Source organism: Aplidium turbinatum, chromosome 10 (assembly GCF_918807975.1).
Source record: "Aplidium turbinatum chromosome 10, kaAplTurb1.1, whole genome shotgun sequence".
Taxonomy (NCBI): Eukaryota; Metazoa; Chordata; class Ascidiacea; order Aplousobranchia; family Polyclinidae; genus Aplidium; species Aplidium turbinatum.
In genome coordinates, this window is record NC_137481.1 from 8,632,821 (window position 1) to 8,653,068 (window position 20,248).

The window sequence follows — 20,248 nt, forward strand, 5'->3', positions numbered from 1 at the left end:
ATTTTCTGGTAAATCACTGATCGATTGAAACCTGTTTTTAAAATGTAGGCTATAACTTTCAAAAGCAAAACTTCCTATGATGTTATCATTATAGCGAAATCGATTCTGAATAAATTATGCCAAGAGGTCAGATTGCTGTGCAAACGCCAGCATGCCATGCAAAATCGAACTACCATCGTGACAATCGACACTAAAGTTTTTATCAATCTTCTTTTTGTGACTTTACCAATTTTACCACAAAAGAATGTGTATTACGATAAATTAGAGTATTTTTAAAAAGTAGACAGTATCACACTAAACCGGTAAATTCAATTTTACTCAGTTTCACTTAATGTAGGGGTAGGCAAACTACGGCCCGCGGGCCGCATGCGGCCCGCGAAACCATTTTATAAGGCCCGCCGGCACTTGCAGAAACTCCTACTCATCAGTTATTGTTTTAATTAAACAGGTTGCATGACAAAATATTATTCTCTTTACGAGTGTGTTTTTGTCTTCACTTTCAGTGCGTAAACACACACACGTCAGTCGCGCATGTATTACAACATACTCTCACGCATTGTTTGATTCAATTGTTTGATCATAAAATACAAATGCGGTAGCGGCTACCATAGGCCTACCAGTGTGGGAGCTAAGAGAAGAAATCGTGATGTTCCTGGAAATGAAAAGCATTCAATGTGATTTTAGTACCAACGTAGTTGATGAAGAGTGGAGGTTGGACTTTAGGTTTGCCATTGATATCATGGAAAAGTTGAACAAATTTAATGTAAAACTTCAGGGTAATGGTTCATTTGCACACGAGATGTACGTCCACGTTAAATCATTCCAAATGAAGCTTTCATTGTTCCTCAGACAAGCTGGTAACAATAGGTTTTGTCACTTTCCTTTGCTGAAAGAAGCAAACATTTCTGGTGAACTTGCAGCAAAGTATAAAGTTCAGTTGGATACCTTGGCTATCGAATTCGGCAGAAGGTTCCAAGACTTAAAAAACCTGGAACCGCAATTTAATATGCTCATTGCTCAGCTCTCCATTCACTACAGAAGTTTATTCGGCTCCTGAGGATTTACAGCTGGAACTGCTTTACTTGCAAGCAAATAATGACTTGAAAGAGAAGTTTAAGTCAAATTCACTGCCTGACTTTTACAAGTCATTGTCTGACGATTTGTTTCCAAACTTAAAAAACTTTGCTGCTAAGGTTTTGACACTGTTTGGGTCCACATACATATGCGAACAAGCATTTTCTTGTATAAAAATAAACAAGTCGAAGAACAGGTCTTTGCTGACAGACACCAACTTGCATGATGTTATGAGGATATCTACCAACAAACTTGCTCCCAATTTGCAGAAGATTGTGAAAAACTGAACAGTTGCACAAGTTTCATTAACTTTTGTAATGATGATTGCATAGCTTTAAACGTAACTGAGTGTGAAATACAAAAATTGTGTTTAATATGAATATGCGTTTATTTACACATCGGGTAAATTTTCCTACTTTGTAATGAGAGTGTGCGGCCCTCCGGCAGCAACATTTTTCAAATGTGGCCCTCAGTACAAAAAGTTTGCCCACCCCTGACTTAATGGATGGAATTACACCTAATGGATGGAATAATTTCCGGCAACAACACTTCAACTATCGGAAATTTCACTCTGTCAATCTCGGTAACCGGCCATGCCTCAAAAGCCTCTATACAAATATGCAAAACTACCAAGAATAACCTATCAAGGCTTTGTCAGTCCAAGGATAAAGATTCAAAACCAAACCAAACTCCATAGAGCTTTCGCCACACACGTGTGACTTGGTTTGGTTTTTGAATTTTTTATCCTCGGACTGACAAAATAGTTTTGCACACTTGTAGAGGCTTTTGACGCAAGACCGGTTACCGAGATTGGCAGTGACATTTCCGATTGTTGAAAATTGAAATGTTATTGCAGAGTACAGTAACTATTCTATCCACTAGGTGCCACTGAATGGAGAGCAGCCTGAAATGCGTTGCTCAAGCGCACACCCCAAGAGCCGAACCAGCACCGCGTGATATTCAGTCGAGTGCTTAATCACTGAGCTAATATGGCTTTTTCAGTATATAGTCTGCAACAAACAAATCGAATAATAGAATACAATTGAGATTATTATAAAATATAATATAACATTAAAACAATGAAAACTATTAATACTACAAAAAGTGCTCATTGCTAAGCAAAAATGCAAAGCAGAGCGAATTAAATAATATAACATTATGTGATAATCTCAATAGTGTTCTATTATTGAATTTTTTTTTTGCAGATGATACTGACGAAGTCACACGTGTGTGGCGGAAGCTCTGTTGAATAAAATTGAATTTACCGATTTCGTGTGCTACTGCACTGTCTACTTTTTTAGGTGCTAACTGATTACTGATGTCTAATTTGTCTATTTAGGCAAATTTATGCATGCATGCTGCGTAACAAAGCTTTTCATGACGCAACAGATAGTTTCCTTACTAAGTAAGGTTCGAAGCAAGTTGGTTCCTTAAAAATCAAGTTCAGGTTTTTTGGAAATTCTGCTTGATAAAGTAGTGAAGGAAGTCGAAAATGAGACATGCCGCAATGTCGTTTTGGAAAATAACGTTATTTTTGACATGAACAAGAAAAAATGAGTTTTCCTGAAGTCCAAAGAAGAGTATATAGAGACCGAATCGGGTATCGTAAAAATCAAAAAAAATTATTACTTAATGGTGACTGGGAATTATTATTATCATTGAATACATCTGTGCTGCTTAAAAATTATTGTAGCAATTTAAAACGAATGAATGATTAAATATTCTAGTTAGTTTGTCTATTCTATAAGATGTTTGAATTATTTAAATTTGTCTGAAGTATAAGCTGCGTTGGAAGAGTGCAGGATTTTTTTCTTTTACTTTTGCGTGTAGTGCGTTGGATGTAGAATGATATCATCTTTTTCCTTTTTCAACCTACAATATTTTGTGGGAAATAAATTTTTATTAAAGTAGAAAACTTCAAAACATTTAAACTGCATAAAACAATAAATTAGATGTGTAGTAGTCAGTGACCACAAACTTCGGAATATTTTATTGCGTGTAGTTCCATATTACAACAATTTATAAAATAAATGAGCACAGTAACTTCACCACTTTTTAAAGTTTTGATTTTCCATAAGCTATTGCTGCCACATTTGAATCAATTAAGTTAGTTGGCTAAAAGCATTACGGTACCAAAGCAAAGTAATTTTTTTATAGGCTTCTCAGACCAAGTAGGGGCAAAGCAGACACAGAATATAATTCAGCATACAAGAAATGGCCATTAAATCCTACTGCTCTGAAGACTTTTCGAGTAAAAGTGCTAAAATCTTGGAAATCAGATTCACGCCCAAAGTATGCAAGCTCTGGATATCAAGATTCCTGCTCAAGTGGAGTAAGTGTTTGTAATAATTTTGAATTAGACTATTGGGGCATTGGCTAAAACTAAAGTAAATTATTGGCCTACAGATGTTTTTGATTACAAAAATTGTGTTAGAGAAGCGAGAGTTAGTTTGTCTAAAGGAAATACCTATTGCAGTTCAGATATTTTTTTCAAAACATGATAGAATTTGTCAAAAAGATTTAGGGTTTGTTCATATAAAAATTCCTCGTACAAATGCAAAAATATTAACTCCCTACCCCCATTTCTACAAAATGTTCGCACAGTGTCAACCCTTCTCCCTTTTGTCCGTGCAAACAACATTTCCCATATTCCCGAAGTGTAAGTGGCCACGACCGTTCTATAAAATTGTGTTGCTTGCGTCAGACTACAAAATACAAATATGCTATTTCTACTGGAGTGGCGGTTTAGAAACCCTCTGTAGTTAATTATTTCAGATCCTCAATGAAATACAATAAAGCTTAAAAAACTTAATCATCATGGGAGCACACTCATCAATTTTCTTCAATTCAAATTCATCTTTTTTCCTCGATTTATGAGGCAGCATCTTCATTACAAATTACAATTGCGTATGATGTGTGTTGGCTGTCTATGCGTGACTTCGACAGCGATGGAAATTACACATGACATATGTAGAACAGATACGTAGCTTCAATTTTTCTGCTGGTGTCACAGGGTTGAGCAGGTCATATGGAATTTTTCCTTTTTCCAAATATGCCTCTGCTGCTTTTGGACAACTTTGCCTTCTTGGATAATTGCAAGAGTCTGAGACAAGGAATTAGTATCGTTTATAGAATTCATAGAATTAGTATCGTTTATTCTTGCTGGACTAGAAACATAAAGTTCACCTGAGGTATGAACTACATTATTATGGTACGTGCTGGGAGGATACGGCCTCCTAAAATTACTTTTTAGTTAAATGATCTTCTCAAGATCTACTAAGCTTGCAAGAGCCATCTACACATCGAACTAGGCCAGTCGCAGAAGATACTGACTCAATTAATGCCTTGTCCCTGCGTCCTGTTCAGTCAGCAAGAATGTCTCGGTTAGGCAGTCAACATGGGGTGTTGTGGAGGATGCCTTGATCGAATAGTATGCACAATCGTCTCTTACAAACCCGCATATTTAGCCTACGTATATGCTCTTTTCAAGCTTGATGTGCAATGGCTGCTGTGAGAATAAAAAACATTTTCGTCGTATAATTGAATTATTGTCGGCTGCATAGCCGAGTGGTGAGAACACTGGAACGGCAATCGAAAGGGCGCTGGTTTGACACCGCTCAAGAGCACGCGGCTGTGTCTGTGGCAGGACACTTAAAGGCGTGCTTGAAGGTGGACACGAAGATTGGCTTCCTTGCCTCCCTGTCCACTTAATCTAAATCTTTAACCACCAGGTGTAAGCCTGGATACGACAAACAAAAAATTGAGTGCTAAAAATAAACATCTTTCTCATACGACCTTCACATTGTGAGTTTTAACAAATTTGAGATACGCGGGAAGTGTTCTCTGACTTCGCACATCAGCATCGAATTTTCGCGCAAATGGATTGTGTTCTCAGAGTCAGAACGCGACAAAGATTTGGCGAGTATCTTATTCCTGTTCCATAATTTGGATCTATATCAAATTGGAACCGGTTCTAACGAATCCTATATTCTGAAATGGACATCCCTAGGCCAATTACTGTAGGCTACATTGTTATGTTTTTTTAATTGATTTTTCTCGGTATTTCAACCGCTCCACGTTTTGCAATCAGATGAGCAACCTGGTTATAAAATTGTTATGTCGGTGTGGGAACGTGGAAATGATTGGTAAAATGATTTTGTTGTTTGTAATATTAAAAGCATGTCCGCATCCAAACCCCATCTCCCCTTGTCCACAAAAGTCCGCAATTTCGACGCCCCTCTCCCCCTTGGCTGTGAACGTCTTTTGTGGACAGCTCTATTATGACAATTTTGTTTAAACAATTAGATTACAATTGTTGGCTCCACTTCAAAAAGTCCAGTATAGAAATGTACTTTGAGTTACCGTATTTTGTGCGATTTTAGAAATTTGCCAGATTCTAAGACTTAACGCTAAACATTTAAACACATGTCTATCCAACGGTCTATCGCTGTCAATTCTTGTTCACAATCGGCTGCTGATAAACACATAGGCCTACTGTAGTTGATTGGATGGTCTTAATAACTAGCATGGAAGCTATAGCCTACCGCTATGGTTAGTGAATCGCAATTGCTCGCTGTTCTAGTGAATATGCTACTCAGCCTTGTGTTGACTGCCAAAAAGAACGCTCCTTTCTACTGTACATTACCGTACGTTAGAGGAGTTTTGCAATAATTTCGTTTAAGCAGCTTTTTTCGTTCATGAGCAGATTGTGTAGATTTTGTCCAGCATTTCCATATTTCACATGAGTTAACCTTACATTGCAGAGCTCCTGTAGCGATCTGGCAAGTACAGTATGTTCTGCTCCAGTCGAACCACCAATGCTAAGTGAAGAATGGTTTGAAAGTAACAAAATAAATTCAGCTTTAAATACCAGAACTGCTCCCATACACGAAAGACCACAAAGAAAGAACAAGAAAAAACGTATGGATTGTTGCGAAGAATATAAATCAAAATTAATACCAAAACCTTCTAGACCTTGTAGTTATTCAAAAAACATTCGACATTTAAACGAACAGATAGCGATAGATTACAAAACGTGTAGACAAAAGCAGAACGAGGCTGATCGAAAAGAGGCTTGGGGTAAAAGTAGGATTACTGGAGCAGAGAATTCTGGAAGAAATTACGATGACACACATTCGGAAGGACCCACAAGTGACCGGGTCAAGATGGGAGACCTTTGTCTTGCGCTTGACCGTATGGATTGCTGGAACCATCCAGATGACATCTGTATAGCAGAGTGTGATTATATTGATGATCTTCCATCTCAGCACAGCCTACAACAAGTTAGAAGGTAAGAAAAATGGTAATGATAATAATGCAATTAAATTTGATAAACTGAAAGCTTTCAAACTTCGCAAGGTTTTTCTGATCAATGACAAATTATTATTTTTTTTTTTTGTAATAGTCTTTGCCAACCTTAGATGCCATAAACAGACCAAACTGAGCATAACGAGAGCTACTGAGCCATAAACAAACATAACAGAAGTTTTGACTATATTGAGTTTGACCTCAATGAGTCGAGACAGTCATGTGTCCTTAAACTGCGTTTTAAGGGATTGGAAAAGTCTTAAAATTATTTACATGTCTACGAATAGCCTACTATTTAAAAAGTTACAACCGAAAAACCTTTCAGGCATGCTTTTTGAAATCCCGTTATTTCTTGCATTTTGCTGCTGCATGAGAACAATTTTATTTACTTTTTTTTTGAAAGGAACATGATATGAAACGACATGAAATTGAACATGGGAATAAACTACATTTTTTTCTGAGGAAACTCTAAGTAACCTATACCAAACTGAAAAAGTTTCTCATTTTATTTTTCGTTAGTGCTCACTTTTTAGTTTGTAAACTCTTTTAGGTTGATTGCTTCGTACCCATTCAATTCTGGACGTATCGTTGTGAGGTAGCCTACTGCTACTAGCAAACATGTTTAAGAAAAGGCTAGAAGAGTAGCAGACTAGGTTTTAGCTTGTGTAACAAATGAATCAATGTTTAGCGAATCTGTAATTTCAATGAAACCCTTTGATCCGAAGATGGAAGGGAAACCAGCTGACAGACGTTCGGCTCCCGTTGTGCGACCTGGGTCAGCCAGATCAGCGCGGACAAAGTACCCCAAAACACCTCCACCATCCCCTAACAAAAAGAAAAAAAGTATGCGATCAACCGCCAAAACCACGGAATCCGATATAAAAAAGCTGTACCACAATCTTTCCCCCGAAGAAGTTTTGCAGTTACAAAATGCATACAATGGACTTGTAGGTGAGATACCATAACGGTGCAAAAATGTCACGATATTGTACAACACACAATTTCTCTACCTGTGATTAGTCGGATAATTTCAGCGATCGCAAATTACATTGCATTAAAAACACTACAAGAAATTGAAATTTGTTTCAACAGAAAAAAGTTCTGTAGGGGAAGATGAGGTAAGTTGAGCCACTTTTTACTTAAACGCGTCTACTAAGAAAACCGCTTGATTTTCAATAAAAGTGAAAGTGGCAGCATAATGGTTGATGCTTTGGCCTTAATTTAACAAAAATTTTTTTTCGTAACTCATAAGAATATTGAAAAAAACATGTTTTAAATATTACGTCATTTTGGCTCAACTTACCTACCCCACTTGGTAAGTTGAGCCGGGGTGTGAGGTAAGTTGAGCCACTCGTTTAAGTTTAATAACAAAAGCTGTAGCGATGGTAGCCTACATATAAAATGCTATGCAATACATGTGTTCACGAAATTATTGCCCAGCTATTTGTCCCGAATTGTAACATGGACTGTGAGTCTGTGACGCAATGGTGACGTGATCATTGCGATGCACTGTCATGCTTGAGTGACAATTTTTCATTAATCTTTTCTCTATTCACTAACTCGTGTTTTCGCTGCTTGGCGAAAACGTGGTTCGGTTTTTACGATGTGCAAATCTATCGGACGGACGTATTAAAGTGTGCAGTGACTATTCCACTTCACAATTGATCCCGTCTCTTGTTGACAATATATAATCTTCACGGAACTTGAGTCGAAAGCTAGGAAGAAGACAGGTTGGGTAGCAATTAATACATAGCTGCTACCAGGAAGAAAGAACAACATGTGAAAGGATACATTTATTTTGTTGTGACTGTACAACAGGGAAATTGCGCATTTCCCAGCCGACAAATCTGCCACTTTTTCGTTGATTAAACGTCAACAGACGTTGAATCAATGTAGTACTAGCAGATCGTGTTAACTGAAAACAGAAAATAAAACGATGAATTAATACAGCACAATCTTGATTAAATAAACCTCCAAATGTGAATATTCTAAATCAATTTCCGTTGTCTGTCAGATCTTAACTTATTCAATATGCCACTGATCAAGAGAGCATGGAAACCGGAATTTCTGCTGACGGCAGAAAGTTTCGCCAAGTGGTCGTGTGAGGAAGCTTTTTCACGACATCCTCTTTAAGAAAAGCACACTCATCGTCTGCTTTAAAGACAAAGGACAACTTTTCCTCGGACTTTCCAGGCACTTTTCTAAAAAACTTGACCTCAATTTCTCCATCTTTATTGAAGCATTCCATTTTACCAATTTAATGCACAGGTCGGGTTTTCCCTTGCATGTTGCTGGTAGGCTGTAGGTTACACTACAAATAAATTCAAACATCAATAGACCAATGGACAAATTATTTTTCAAAAGAGTTAGATTATTAAAGAGTAAAATACACTTTGTTAGCTATTTAATGACTACATATATCATCACTTAACACTGGCAGCTGAAGTGAGGTAAGTTGAGCCGGTGGCTCAACTTACCTGTACATCACTGGCTCAACTTACATCAAGGCCGCCATTAAAAGTTAAACAAAATTTTCTCCAGTCATATATGAGCTAGCAACCTCATTTTAATAGTTTCTGAATAAGCTAACATTAGTGATCACTGTTATACATATCAATACTGGTGAATGCCACAGACATTTTGTACAACCCAAAATTTTTTTGTTCAAAAAGTTCAAAAAACTGCCCAAAATCACTAAAAACAGTTTTTCTGTCTTTCTACAAGACCTATATAATCTTTGCAGAACAGCTCCATATAAGATAAACGGTCAGGTAGGTGGCAGTATAGCAAGTTGATGCGATTTTTATTAATTTGTTGAGTTACGGGGAATGGCTCAACTTGCCCACTGGCTCAACTTACCTCACCTTCCCCTACTTTTCCGTGGTTAAGGCATTGTAGTTTAAAATGCCACCTAATGATAATATTGACAAGATTATTAATGAAAGCATTTGTGTAATACCGTACTTAATGTATATTTAGGCCTTTTTTAAGTTTATATGAAAACCAAAGCTAGTTTCTAATAAATTAATTTATTATAATGTAGCGGACTTCGAATAGTCTGGAGCATCCGCCCATACCTAGCTGTAACTGCTACAGCAACATCCCGAGTACAAGCATGGTAGTGGAGATCTGAGAATGATACCTTGCTTTCAAATTCCTAACAAACACAGGTTTTACAACGGCAATAAGACGCAAGGAAGCATAAGAAAAACCGCAGGCGCTACAATAGCCTACAAAGCCCCATAGCCTAAAAGCGAAAATAGTTTGTTCGATGTCAAAATCATTGATGTCATAATTTTTTACATCCTCAGGAACAAAACGAGACAAAAGCAAAACTCCTTCCAAAACTACTATGGAAGACGTCGACACATTTCGTGAAACTGCAATAAGGTACAATCACATATCAAATATTGTAGTCTGGATATTTTGGCTACCGAAAATTTACAGTGATATAACTGACAGCACAAGTTATAAACAACAACATTTCAACAAACGTACGTCGGCTTGATTTGAACAAGTCATCCAAAGTCTCCACAAATACAGTCGATAAAACTGCCAGGACTAAATTTCCTACAAGTGGTTTTCAGGCTTATGTAAATTCTCTCAACCATCATTGACCTCAAAAAGTGCAATATTAAAAGTAAATAACTGATTCAACTTACTATCATTAATAACACTGGTCAACAAAAAATTTGTTGCATTTTCAAATTCATTTGGTCGTGGGTAATTTTGGGGTGCTGAATCCGAATATGACGTTATTTTTGGTCTAGAAGCTCTAGATTTTTTGCAAATTTTGATTTTTTTCCTTTTTTGAGTAAAAACTGAATATTTTTCAAAAAAATTATATTTTGATGAATAGGAAAATAAAACATCTTTTACGACTGAAATAACTGCTTGAATGTTTTGTCTATAGCTTAGATCTATACTTACAGATAGAAATGCACCGAAATATTTGAAAAAACATTACAAAATCATTTGAAAAGCGTCGTAAACAAAATTTCAAAAACTATATAGGCTATATACATAACAAACAAATCATTTTCACAACTACAGTAGTAACCATAGCACTGCATGCAGACCTATTGCAATTACAAGCATAAATAAGCTCCTTTAAAAGTTTGATGTTGTGAGAAAAGTTCACTGGCTGAAAGTAGAAAGCGAAACCTACACTACATGCTGGGCAAAAATTGGCGTTTGAGGCTCTTGCGTTTGTAAGCTTTTGGGGAGCAGTCTCGTTTAATGCTCCAGCAGTAAACTGCCATCATGTGTTGATTCCATCGGCCTTGGTAATGTTCTTCTACTTTCATAAGATCCTGGTGGAACCGCTCTCCTTGTTCGTCACTGACAGCTCCAAGGTTTTCTGGAAATTTGTCCAGATTACTGAATAAGAAATGAACTTTAATGCTCATTCTGCATCCTAAGTCGCGGAAAGCAAAGAGCATTTTGCTCACAGGAACCTCGTAATTGTGAGCCTTTTTGTTTCCAAGAAAGTTTTTAGTGACATCCACAAAGAACAACCATGCTGCTCTTTCTTTGGTTTTCATCTTATCGGTGAACTGTTGGTCTCGCACAAGGCTTCGAATTTGTGGTCCATTGAAGACACCAGCTTTAATCTTTTTGTATGAAATGGAGGGAAATGTGTAAACAATATATTGGAAGCTGTCGCTATCAGGGCTTAAAGCTTTCACAAACTGTTTCATCAACCCTAACTTGATATGAAGAGGGGGGAAAGCAATTTTGTATCTACTTACAATTGGATCGTTTGGCATGCCGGCTTCAAGTGTTTCACGTATGGGCCAATCCTTTTGGGTCCAATGCTTGTCATTAGCTCTGCTGTCCCACATGCAAAGATAACATGGAAACTTTGTGTATCCTTTTTGCTGACTAAGTAAGAAACCAATCATTTTCAGGTCAACACATAATATCCAATTGTACTGATGATATTTCAGCAAGTCAATGACTAGCTTAATATCATCATACGATTCTTTTAAGACAGTTGAATGACCAACTGGAACTCCTCCATATGCATTACCATTGTGCAAAAGAACACACTTTAAAAGCTGTCACAGCTTCGCCTGGAACTGTCTATAAATAAGTGCCATTCACTTGAATCATATGAAGAAACTCCTAGTTGGACGAGAAGGCCTGGAATATCATTGCAGTAAATTAACTGCTTTTCCTCTGAAAAAAAAAGTCATAAACATTTCATCTCGTTTCCTGAAAAACGAAACCTTTGTGGAACGGTCCAATCCGTGTTTTTCACTAAGCCTTGATGCTGAAAGCTCACCAGCTTGCTTGGATAAGTCCATGTCTCGTACCAAGTCATTTAGTTCTGACTGGTTAAATTTCTGAATGGTTTCAGAATTAGAGCCTTCTGAGTCTGCATCTGCTTCCTTAGTATACTTGCATTCCATACTACCGTGGTAAATCTCAGAGTCTGTTTCTTCATCATCAGAGGATGCAAAACCATTAAATACAGGAGGTGGAAACGTTTCAGAGTGAAGGACCGGTCGAATAGCGGAAGGAATATTTGGATAAGAAATATTTTGTCTGTTTTTCCTGCCAATACCCTTGGTGTTAATCAAACAAAAGTAACAATCAGTGCATTGGTCCTTCGGTTCACGCCACACAATAGGGACACCAAAAGGAAGTCCGTTACGTTTTTTCTTTGTTTAGTCTCTAAGCATTTCTTCGCAATTATGGCAGACAATATGTGAAGCCCATTTCTTCTCTTGATCTCCCAGAGGAACTTGAAAATAAGCTTTGTAGGCCCGCTTTACGAATGGCGTTATATTTCGTCTCTGACGAGGGAATGAGTATACGCCACAAATATAACAAAAAGAATCAACTTTTTTTGGCATTTGTAAAACTAATCATCGTATCGCTGTAAATCGAGGTTAACTGCCGTGGTAACTAGAAATAAATAGTTGGAATTTTGTTTTAAATTTCAGACCAAATGCTGCAAGCCTCAAAATATCCACTGGTGTATTGCATAAAAACTAGAGCTTGCAGAAAAAATCTGATTGCAGATTTGGAATCAGTGGCTAAAACACATTCAGAATCGATCAAAAAATCTCTTGCAACAAGAATTTTTTTTTTGTTCACCGGTGTAATTCTTAAGTGTGTCTTCTTAGATTACGGAAAGCTATAAATTAAAAAAAAAATGCCCCGATAGCTCAGTTGGTTAGCGCGTATAGCTTCTGGAAGGAAGAAGCTTCAAGATCAAGCGGCGCTGGTTCGACTCTCGGGGTGTGCGCTTGAGCAACGCACGTTAAGGATTGCTTTCCATTCAGAGGCATCTAATGGATGGAATAATTCCCCGGCAACAAGACTTCAACAATCGGAAACCTCACTTTGTCAATCTCGATGACCGGGCCTGCGTCAGTGATTCAAAGCCTCTACAAGTATGCGAAACTGCTGCAAGGATTAAGCTCTGCAAGAAGCTTTCCCAATCCGAGGATAAAGATTCAATCAATGCATCATACGCAACTACATCTGATTTGATAAACAATCAGTGCTTTATGTAGACTACTCGCTTGACGTTCCGTTAATCATCGGCCAACATACACAAACTTACCTTTATTTAGTTTACGTGGTTGGACAGTGGGTCTTGTTTTTTCACAACAATTCTAAAAAGCTATATTCAATTCTCCGTTATCTTAACATCGTCTATCTACAAGATAAGTCTATTCAGAATTGTTGTACTTTTGTAACAGGCCACTTTATAATTCTTTTTTTTTTAGGACGACCAACTATCCGTACATATGCAGAACAGGAAAAGATTGGAAAACGAGTTACAACAGCGATTATGGCAAGCGATCTACTGCACGTGAAATATTTCAAAACGTCAACACTTTGTACAAATCTAACTTTATCGACCCCAAGCCAAGGTCAGGATCTCCCGTACCAAAATTTGGCAAGTATATCTTTTTGTTCCACCCAGACCAGTAAGGGCCGTTTAGAAAGAGGTTAATTTTGGATAGGTACTGATGACATTTTTGGACTTTCAAAACAAAATATCCCAAAAAGTTGTTTCGGAAAATGCCTAAGTAGACCAGTGGCGTAGCTAGGAGGGCGGCACTTTCAGACTACGATGTTTGATTTTGAATATGATTTGATGAAAAAATGCATTTCATTTTCACATGCTTTTTCTTGAAGGGGTGGTAAAATCTGAATCCGCCCGGGCGGCACATTCCCTAGCTACGCCACTGAAGTAGACTACTGTCACAATTCTTTCTAGTTCTTGCCCGTTAAGAGACCTTGCAAAGATAGATGAAGTAGTTTATTGGGATACCAAACGTTAAACAATCAAATACATGGTTAGCCTAAATAGTTCTACTTGTGAGATGACAAATGAAAATTCTTGAACTGACGAATGGTTCACCACTTCCCGCACATAAAAAAATCAAATTCTGAACAGCAAACGTCTTTGTCGGTTTCAAAATGAATATACACTGGCCTACTACTTACAACAGCTAGCCTACTTTACATTTGACAATAACTTCCACATTTACAATCTATTCAATATTGGCTAGAACTTTACAATCGTTTTCAAAATACTTTTCATTCAACTTCCAATCGCCATAATACACAACTCTCAACACTTTAATAATAATAAAAATCAAATTACGCGGCTATTTATAACAGGTTTGCTTGGACCAGCAGCTTCCAGAGACTAGGGTAATATTACATCATAACAACTCATTCTTCTGGTCAACAAGTCAAAAAAGTTTTTATACTCTCACGTACACAAAAGCTCCTAGAAGCAGATTTCACAATAAAACACTGTGTAACTAAAGGTTACTATCCGTCAGTAATCGTCGAAACACCTTAACAGAATTACACAATAAAATAGTTCATATTCAAGAACATGAATGTAGTCTGCCGCCCGAGCTACAAATATTGATTGTAACAGAGCAAAACTTGTCTCCAAATAGAATAGATTTTGATGCAAAAGTAATATAATTATATTTTTCTGGAATTCGGGTCCTGAACCCTGCTCCAAAAATACACCCTGTAGGGCGTAGGCTCCCACTATTAACGATGATTAATCCAATGGTAACTTTCCCACAGTTTCAAAGTAAGTGTGCAGATCTACCTTGGCCAGATTTACCTTTTTTGTAACAACTTACCGTGGTAGTTTTAAACACATTATTATGTTTAATCGAAAAAGCTTTTGTTTTGAGCATCTCTGCTTTTACTGTTTACAGTATATTTGGCCGTATAGTGTATAGCCCACATTATACAGCGAATACGTATACCGGGGCTTTGCGAAATCGTAATTGTTTATATACATGTTTTTTATATTGCAACTTTGTAATTGCACACAATAATTGATCTTCTAGTCGTTATTTTATATAGGCCTACCACGAAGTGTAAACTTTGAGTCTATGAGACAGTTGTTCTACTGTACAGTGCAATAGGTGCCAGTGCCAGCCATTACCAGTCAAGCCTACAAGATGTAGCTCAGCGTTCGCTACTTTTAACAAATTTGGTAAATATGCAGATTTTAAAATATAATTGCTTTCATCAGAACAAGCAAAAAAAGAAACGACTACTAATGGTAAGAAAACTACATTTAACACAGAGGAGCCACATCTGACAAAAGACGAAAAAGAAAGGTATAATAACTTAATTGAGAAAAAACATGAACATTGACAGTTCCTTTTTCATATTGATTTGCCTTACCTTTTTCACGTTTTCGGCAAGCGGTAAGGAGCCGTGTTGAAAATTGCTAACCTAATCAAGAACACACAAACAAAATTAGAAAGAGATGTTGAAATGTACAAATGAAAGGAATTACAAAAACAAAATGCTCTTTAATCAAAAGTTTTGTGGCACTTTTAAACATAAGGTCAGGTATTGTCATATAAATGGCAGAAATGGTTTTTAGTGTGACGCAAACAGACAGTTGATTCAGGAGTAGCAAATATAGGCCTACTAAACAGGGCTCACCAAGTGGCATATACTACGAGCAAGTTATCTCAAGAGCCCAAGACTTGTGAAGAAATTTTCGCATTTATTTTTACTTTGAATTGTTTTAAGCTTTACGCAATAATACTATGTTACTCCTTAGAATCATACAAGAGGCTGCTAAAATAGTAGACCGTGAGTACAAAGCTTCGTTAAGCCTTGATGGAAGACCAAAATTGGCAAATGAAAAGACTTCGAGCAACTATGGCGGTCACAAGGCATGGGCTGTCAAAAAGCCTATCATTCCTATTTGGGCGGACAAGACGGTTAAATCCCTAGGAAGGTAAAATCAACAATCTATCATTAAAAAGTCGATTGTAGTCATGGTCATGGACTGTAGTAAAAGTGTATGATGTGTTACCCTAATCAGGGATTTCTAGAAGTACGGGATGCGAAACTAGCATCTCAGAGTAAGGTGCGTTAAACAATAATTGTCGAAAGTATTTTTGATTTGCTCAAAAGTAAATGAATGCGTATTTATTAATTGTAATCGAGGCTTGACTAGATATTATTGGCTGACTTTTGAGCTACTTGATTAAAAATAGCTTTTCGTTTATAAATGTGTAGAAAAATTTGGCAACATTTTTTTTAATAACTCACCCTACTCTCTGAACCAAGATAGCTTAGCTGCGCTTCCCGGTACGTTCTTGATTTCTCTGAGCCTAATCTGTAATTAAAAGATCTCTATAAATGTTAATAAACAGTAGATACCGTTAATTATTACACAATATAAGAACACGATTGACGTTGTCAACAGTTTGTAGATTCTTTTTTTTTCTGGTGACTTTTTATCCCTTTCGTGATCGCTGTGACAATTTTCCATCTCTAATCTTTTCAGTCACACACTATAGTTTGTCAGTCATACCGAGAATCGTCATATTATGCGGACACGGCCTCGCCATCTTCTTCTTGGCCGTGACAAGCTTCCTGTATCGAAACACTTAAAGATTGTGGGTTTGTTTTATTAGTTGGCTCTCTTCCTTTTATCAAAACCTTTCTATACCATTCGAACCTGCACCTACAATGTTACTAATACCCAGCCATTTTACTACAAGTTGATCTTGAATGTCTTCAATTTTGACATTGTCGAATTTTGTTAGTCCAGCCGTCCATTACATCATATTTACCTCGTTAGCTTGCAGTGTGTGTATTGATCGCTTGTTTGTGGACCATGTTTCCGGCCGATTAATAGAGATGTGCAAATCACTGCCTCATATAGGCTACAAGTCCTTTCAGTTTCGGTAAAATTCGCTTCTCACAAAGTAGTCAAGTTGTTCTTCTTCGGTAATTCCAAGAACCCACATTTTTAGCAGTAACTTCTGGCATTAGATCATTTGACATGTTAAGCGCAGCTCACCCTTTGTAGATTATAATTAGATTGTTTGTAAATTAGAATACATAAGAAATGGGTTCCACAAATGGGAAAACGTCACACGGAGGTATATATCTCCGTGGCCATGCCCAGTGTACCTACTGCATTGAGGAGGCTGGAAGGCCGAAACGGTGTACACTGTCTGCAGTTAAGAAGTTCATATTTAAACTTTAACAAAAACCAAGAGCAAAAATATTATTTTTTTGTTTCTAGCGCAAACACAGGCTTTATCTAATATTTTTTTTAATTTAGAAAATAGATTTTTTACAATACTCCAGATGACCGTGACTATAAACTTAGGCTGCATTGCGTAATGATGCAAACTTGCTCCATATTTACATTATTTTGCAGTGGACATTGGAATCTTCCCTTGAACAAAGAAGAAAATTGGAGGCTGAAAGCAGAACAGGCTGCTCAATGTAATGAAGATTTTGTACCAAGCGATCGTGTAAGGCCTGCTTTCAAACTGCATATTGGTGATCCAACAAAAGGTGATTTTGTGTTATTCTAGATGTATTATAATCTATTCTAAAACGTTGCATATTATTATATTAAAAATGTTTTGCACTTGATGGATGATGTTAAATTATATAATAGACTATTGAGGATTTACACTACTGTATGTGTGTAATATGATGCGTGGCAGAAGTTAAAACAACTTTACACTAAATTTATCTTTTTACAACTGATTTCTTCTTACAGACCAATTCGGAGAGGAAGCTGAGCACATAAAAGATCTTGATGGCTTCCAAGGCCGCCTAGAAACTTTGGACAGACCTTCACAATCAACTGACGACCCTTTTATCGCCCTTTACTATCCTGATAGAAAACTTCACTCTAATTATCTTTCGGAATATTTGCGAAAGTTTCACAGAATGCCACTGCCTAAAAGACGTGATCGTGTGTAGCATTGTTCCGTGTAAATACGTTTTGTCTTTGCTCTTTCGTTTGTTATTACGATGTACTCATTGTCCAATAAACAAAGATGGTGATACAAATTTGTAGTCTACCCTGGGTACGGGAACCACTACGAAAACTTATCTTCTCCCATACCTAGGTAGGTCTGTTGAAATAAACTTGCTAACATCCATGCATTTTAAAAATTACAAAAACAAACATTTTGATCACAAATGTTATGTTCTTTATTGAATTTGTGAAAAGAAGTTATAGATTTCTGTAAAAATAATTAAATTCTTAAGAAAATGTGGCCTGCCAAAAATGCATGCATTCTTGACACTTGAAGGAATGAAAGAGCTTAATTTTAGGCATGGCGTTTTCCTGTAAGTTTTTTTTATCACTTATCAGTATCTTTTTTACTTTTATCACTATCACTGAAACGCACTTACAGCTAAAAAGTACTGTATCCGTGTAGTAACCTATACATAGTATCGACACTTGGTGACACAAATGAGCTGTTTCCTGTGTAAATTACACCTTTAAATGTGTGGATATTTATTTGCTTATTATAAGCTGCGTCTTAATTCGAAAATGGCCTGCATTTATGTGTTTGCCACAATGTAGGCTGAGGGCAAGGCTGCACCTTGTCCGAATGATGGAATTTTGACAAAGATTTTAGTTGACTTACGATGTACGAATGCTCTATGCTCAGTATGAGGCCTGACAAGATGTCCCGTTGTACTTTGTTGATTTATTTTACGTTCCAGGTGATAAGTTACCGTACATCATGCTTTAGGAGAATTGGTTAGTAGCACAGAAATTGAACAATGAACATGAATTGGAAAAGGTGGTTTATTGCTATCAGTACGTTTCGTATGACTCTCTTCATGCGTTTGTCGTTAGAATGACTCTCTTCATATTTTGTTCTACCTTATTCTGACGACAAGTTCCTGAAGAAAGTCAGAAGAAAATCACTTGGCCCCTTTAATCTTCTCCTCACCATCATCTTATTACAAACCATCATTCAACGATCAACTACTTTGCACTACCGATTTTCTTCATTTGATTGATTTCAATGTGTATTCAGAGCAAAAACAAAACACGCAGCGAATGTGTTTAAAGTAAATTATCCTGAAATAAATAATTGATATGCAATGTGGACTATGTTCTTTAAAGATCAACATATCGAGCGAGGTAACATAATTTTTTACAGTACTTGTAAACCGCTTTTCATTTTCTTAATTGCCTTTGAACAAAAATTGATAAAAATATTGATGAAAACTTTAGTTTTGCTTATCCAATTGAACATTCCAAATTTCAAAGGATGATTTATAGGCTCTCTAGTCGGCAGGCGACGTACTTCATGCACATGGTGAAGCTTTCAATTATTTATTGCATATCGGTAATGTGCTTAGAACAAGAATTGCTCTTGCATTACCCGCTTGCGTACATTTTTTCTGAAAGTAAATTGTTGAATTATATAATTTTCACTGATGGTTGTTGTTAATCATGAGCCCAATAGATGCTTGTATTTATTTATTTATTTATTTTTATCATTTTAACTGCACTCATGTGCCGATTAAGAATTGTATATGACCGCAATAATATACTTTTGCTCTACTCTGTTGTGTTGCATGACCTAGCAAGCAACTACTGGTTTTGCCATATGACTAGTTTTGCCTAAAATAAAAGAACTCGCTGTTTATTCGTGTCAGGCAAATAGCCAAAGATATTTGGTGTAGTTGCAGTTGAAAAATTGAAAGTAAACAAAGTTCTTCAACATGCAGGCTACCACTTATGATGATAGAAATCAGCTGAGTAGCAAACTGGTGAGCGATCACACCATTTGTTCTAGATTCCATAACCTTGTAGTTTGCGTCCAAGTTAGGACAAATCAAGACTTCGTTTATTGCAGTGTACATAACGTTTACAAAAAAACTGAGAATATTATCCGAGTTATGACTCAAAGAAAATTTGCTAATATTGCCACAACTATTAGGTGGCCAACGTTAAAATAGTTTAACCATGTTTTTACTTGAATGTGCGTGCAACCTTTCTCATTTTTAAACTATTTATTCGCACTTTTCTATTTACAGAAGATTAATAAATTAATTATTGAAGAATTTACCTTTATTGAAATAAAAGCCGCAAGCCAAGAGCGGGTCCAGCAAGCTGCCTTAGGGGGGCAATCAGCAAAACACACCAATTAATACGTGTAATCCTATCTTGCAATTACAGGACACTATAAATACAGTTACTTTTTGTGTTTTAAGGGGAGGGCGATCGCCCCAATTTCCTCCCGGATCCGCCACTGCCACCAGCCTACCAACAAACAGTGAACGATTTTGTTGAATGAGAGCACAATTGTCAGCGCAAAACACCGGCTTCTAGAATTACGTTCTTTGGCGTGTGCTGCTGGGACTGTCATTGTTGGTGACACTGATAATATAATTTTTTTTTCACTTTATGCATAACTTGAGGTGAAGTTATGGCCGCTAAGCAAAGAAAGCGTGTGTGTTGCCAAAATTAGTTTCCTGATTGCTGAGCAAACACGATGATGTATTTGTCCTTATTCTTTGGAAGCTGGTGTTAAAATTTTAATTCATATTCGTTTGCTTTAGCTTT

General features: G+C 36.8%; 1 protein-coding gene across 1 annotated transcript; it reads left to right on the forward strand.

The window, feature by feature from the left end:
- Positions 1–2,519: 2,519 nt before the first annotated feature.
- LOC145778831 (uncharacterized) lies at positions 2,520–19,281 on the forward strand. The gene is made up of 10 exons (XM_082590416.1): positions 2,520–2,674; positions 3,232–3,406; positions 5,838–6,364; positions 7,070–7,332; positions 9,693–9,771; positions 13,125–13,297; positions 14,915–15,002; positions 15,458–15,637; positions 17,078–17,217; positions 17,429–19,281. The coding sequence occupies exons 1-10, from the start codon at positions 2,628–2,630 to the stop codon at positions 17,632–17,634; spliced, it is 1,878 nt and encodes a 625-aa protein (XP_082446542.1). The 5' UTR covers positions 2,520–2,627; the 3' UTR covers positions 17,635–19,281.
- The last annotated feature ends 967 nt before the right edge of the window (positions 19,282–20,248 follow it).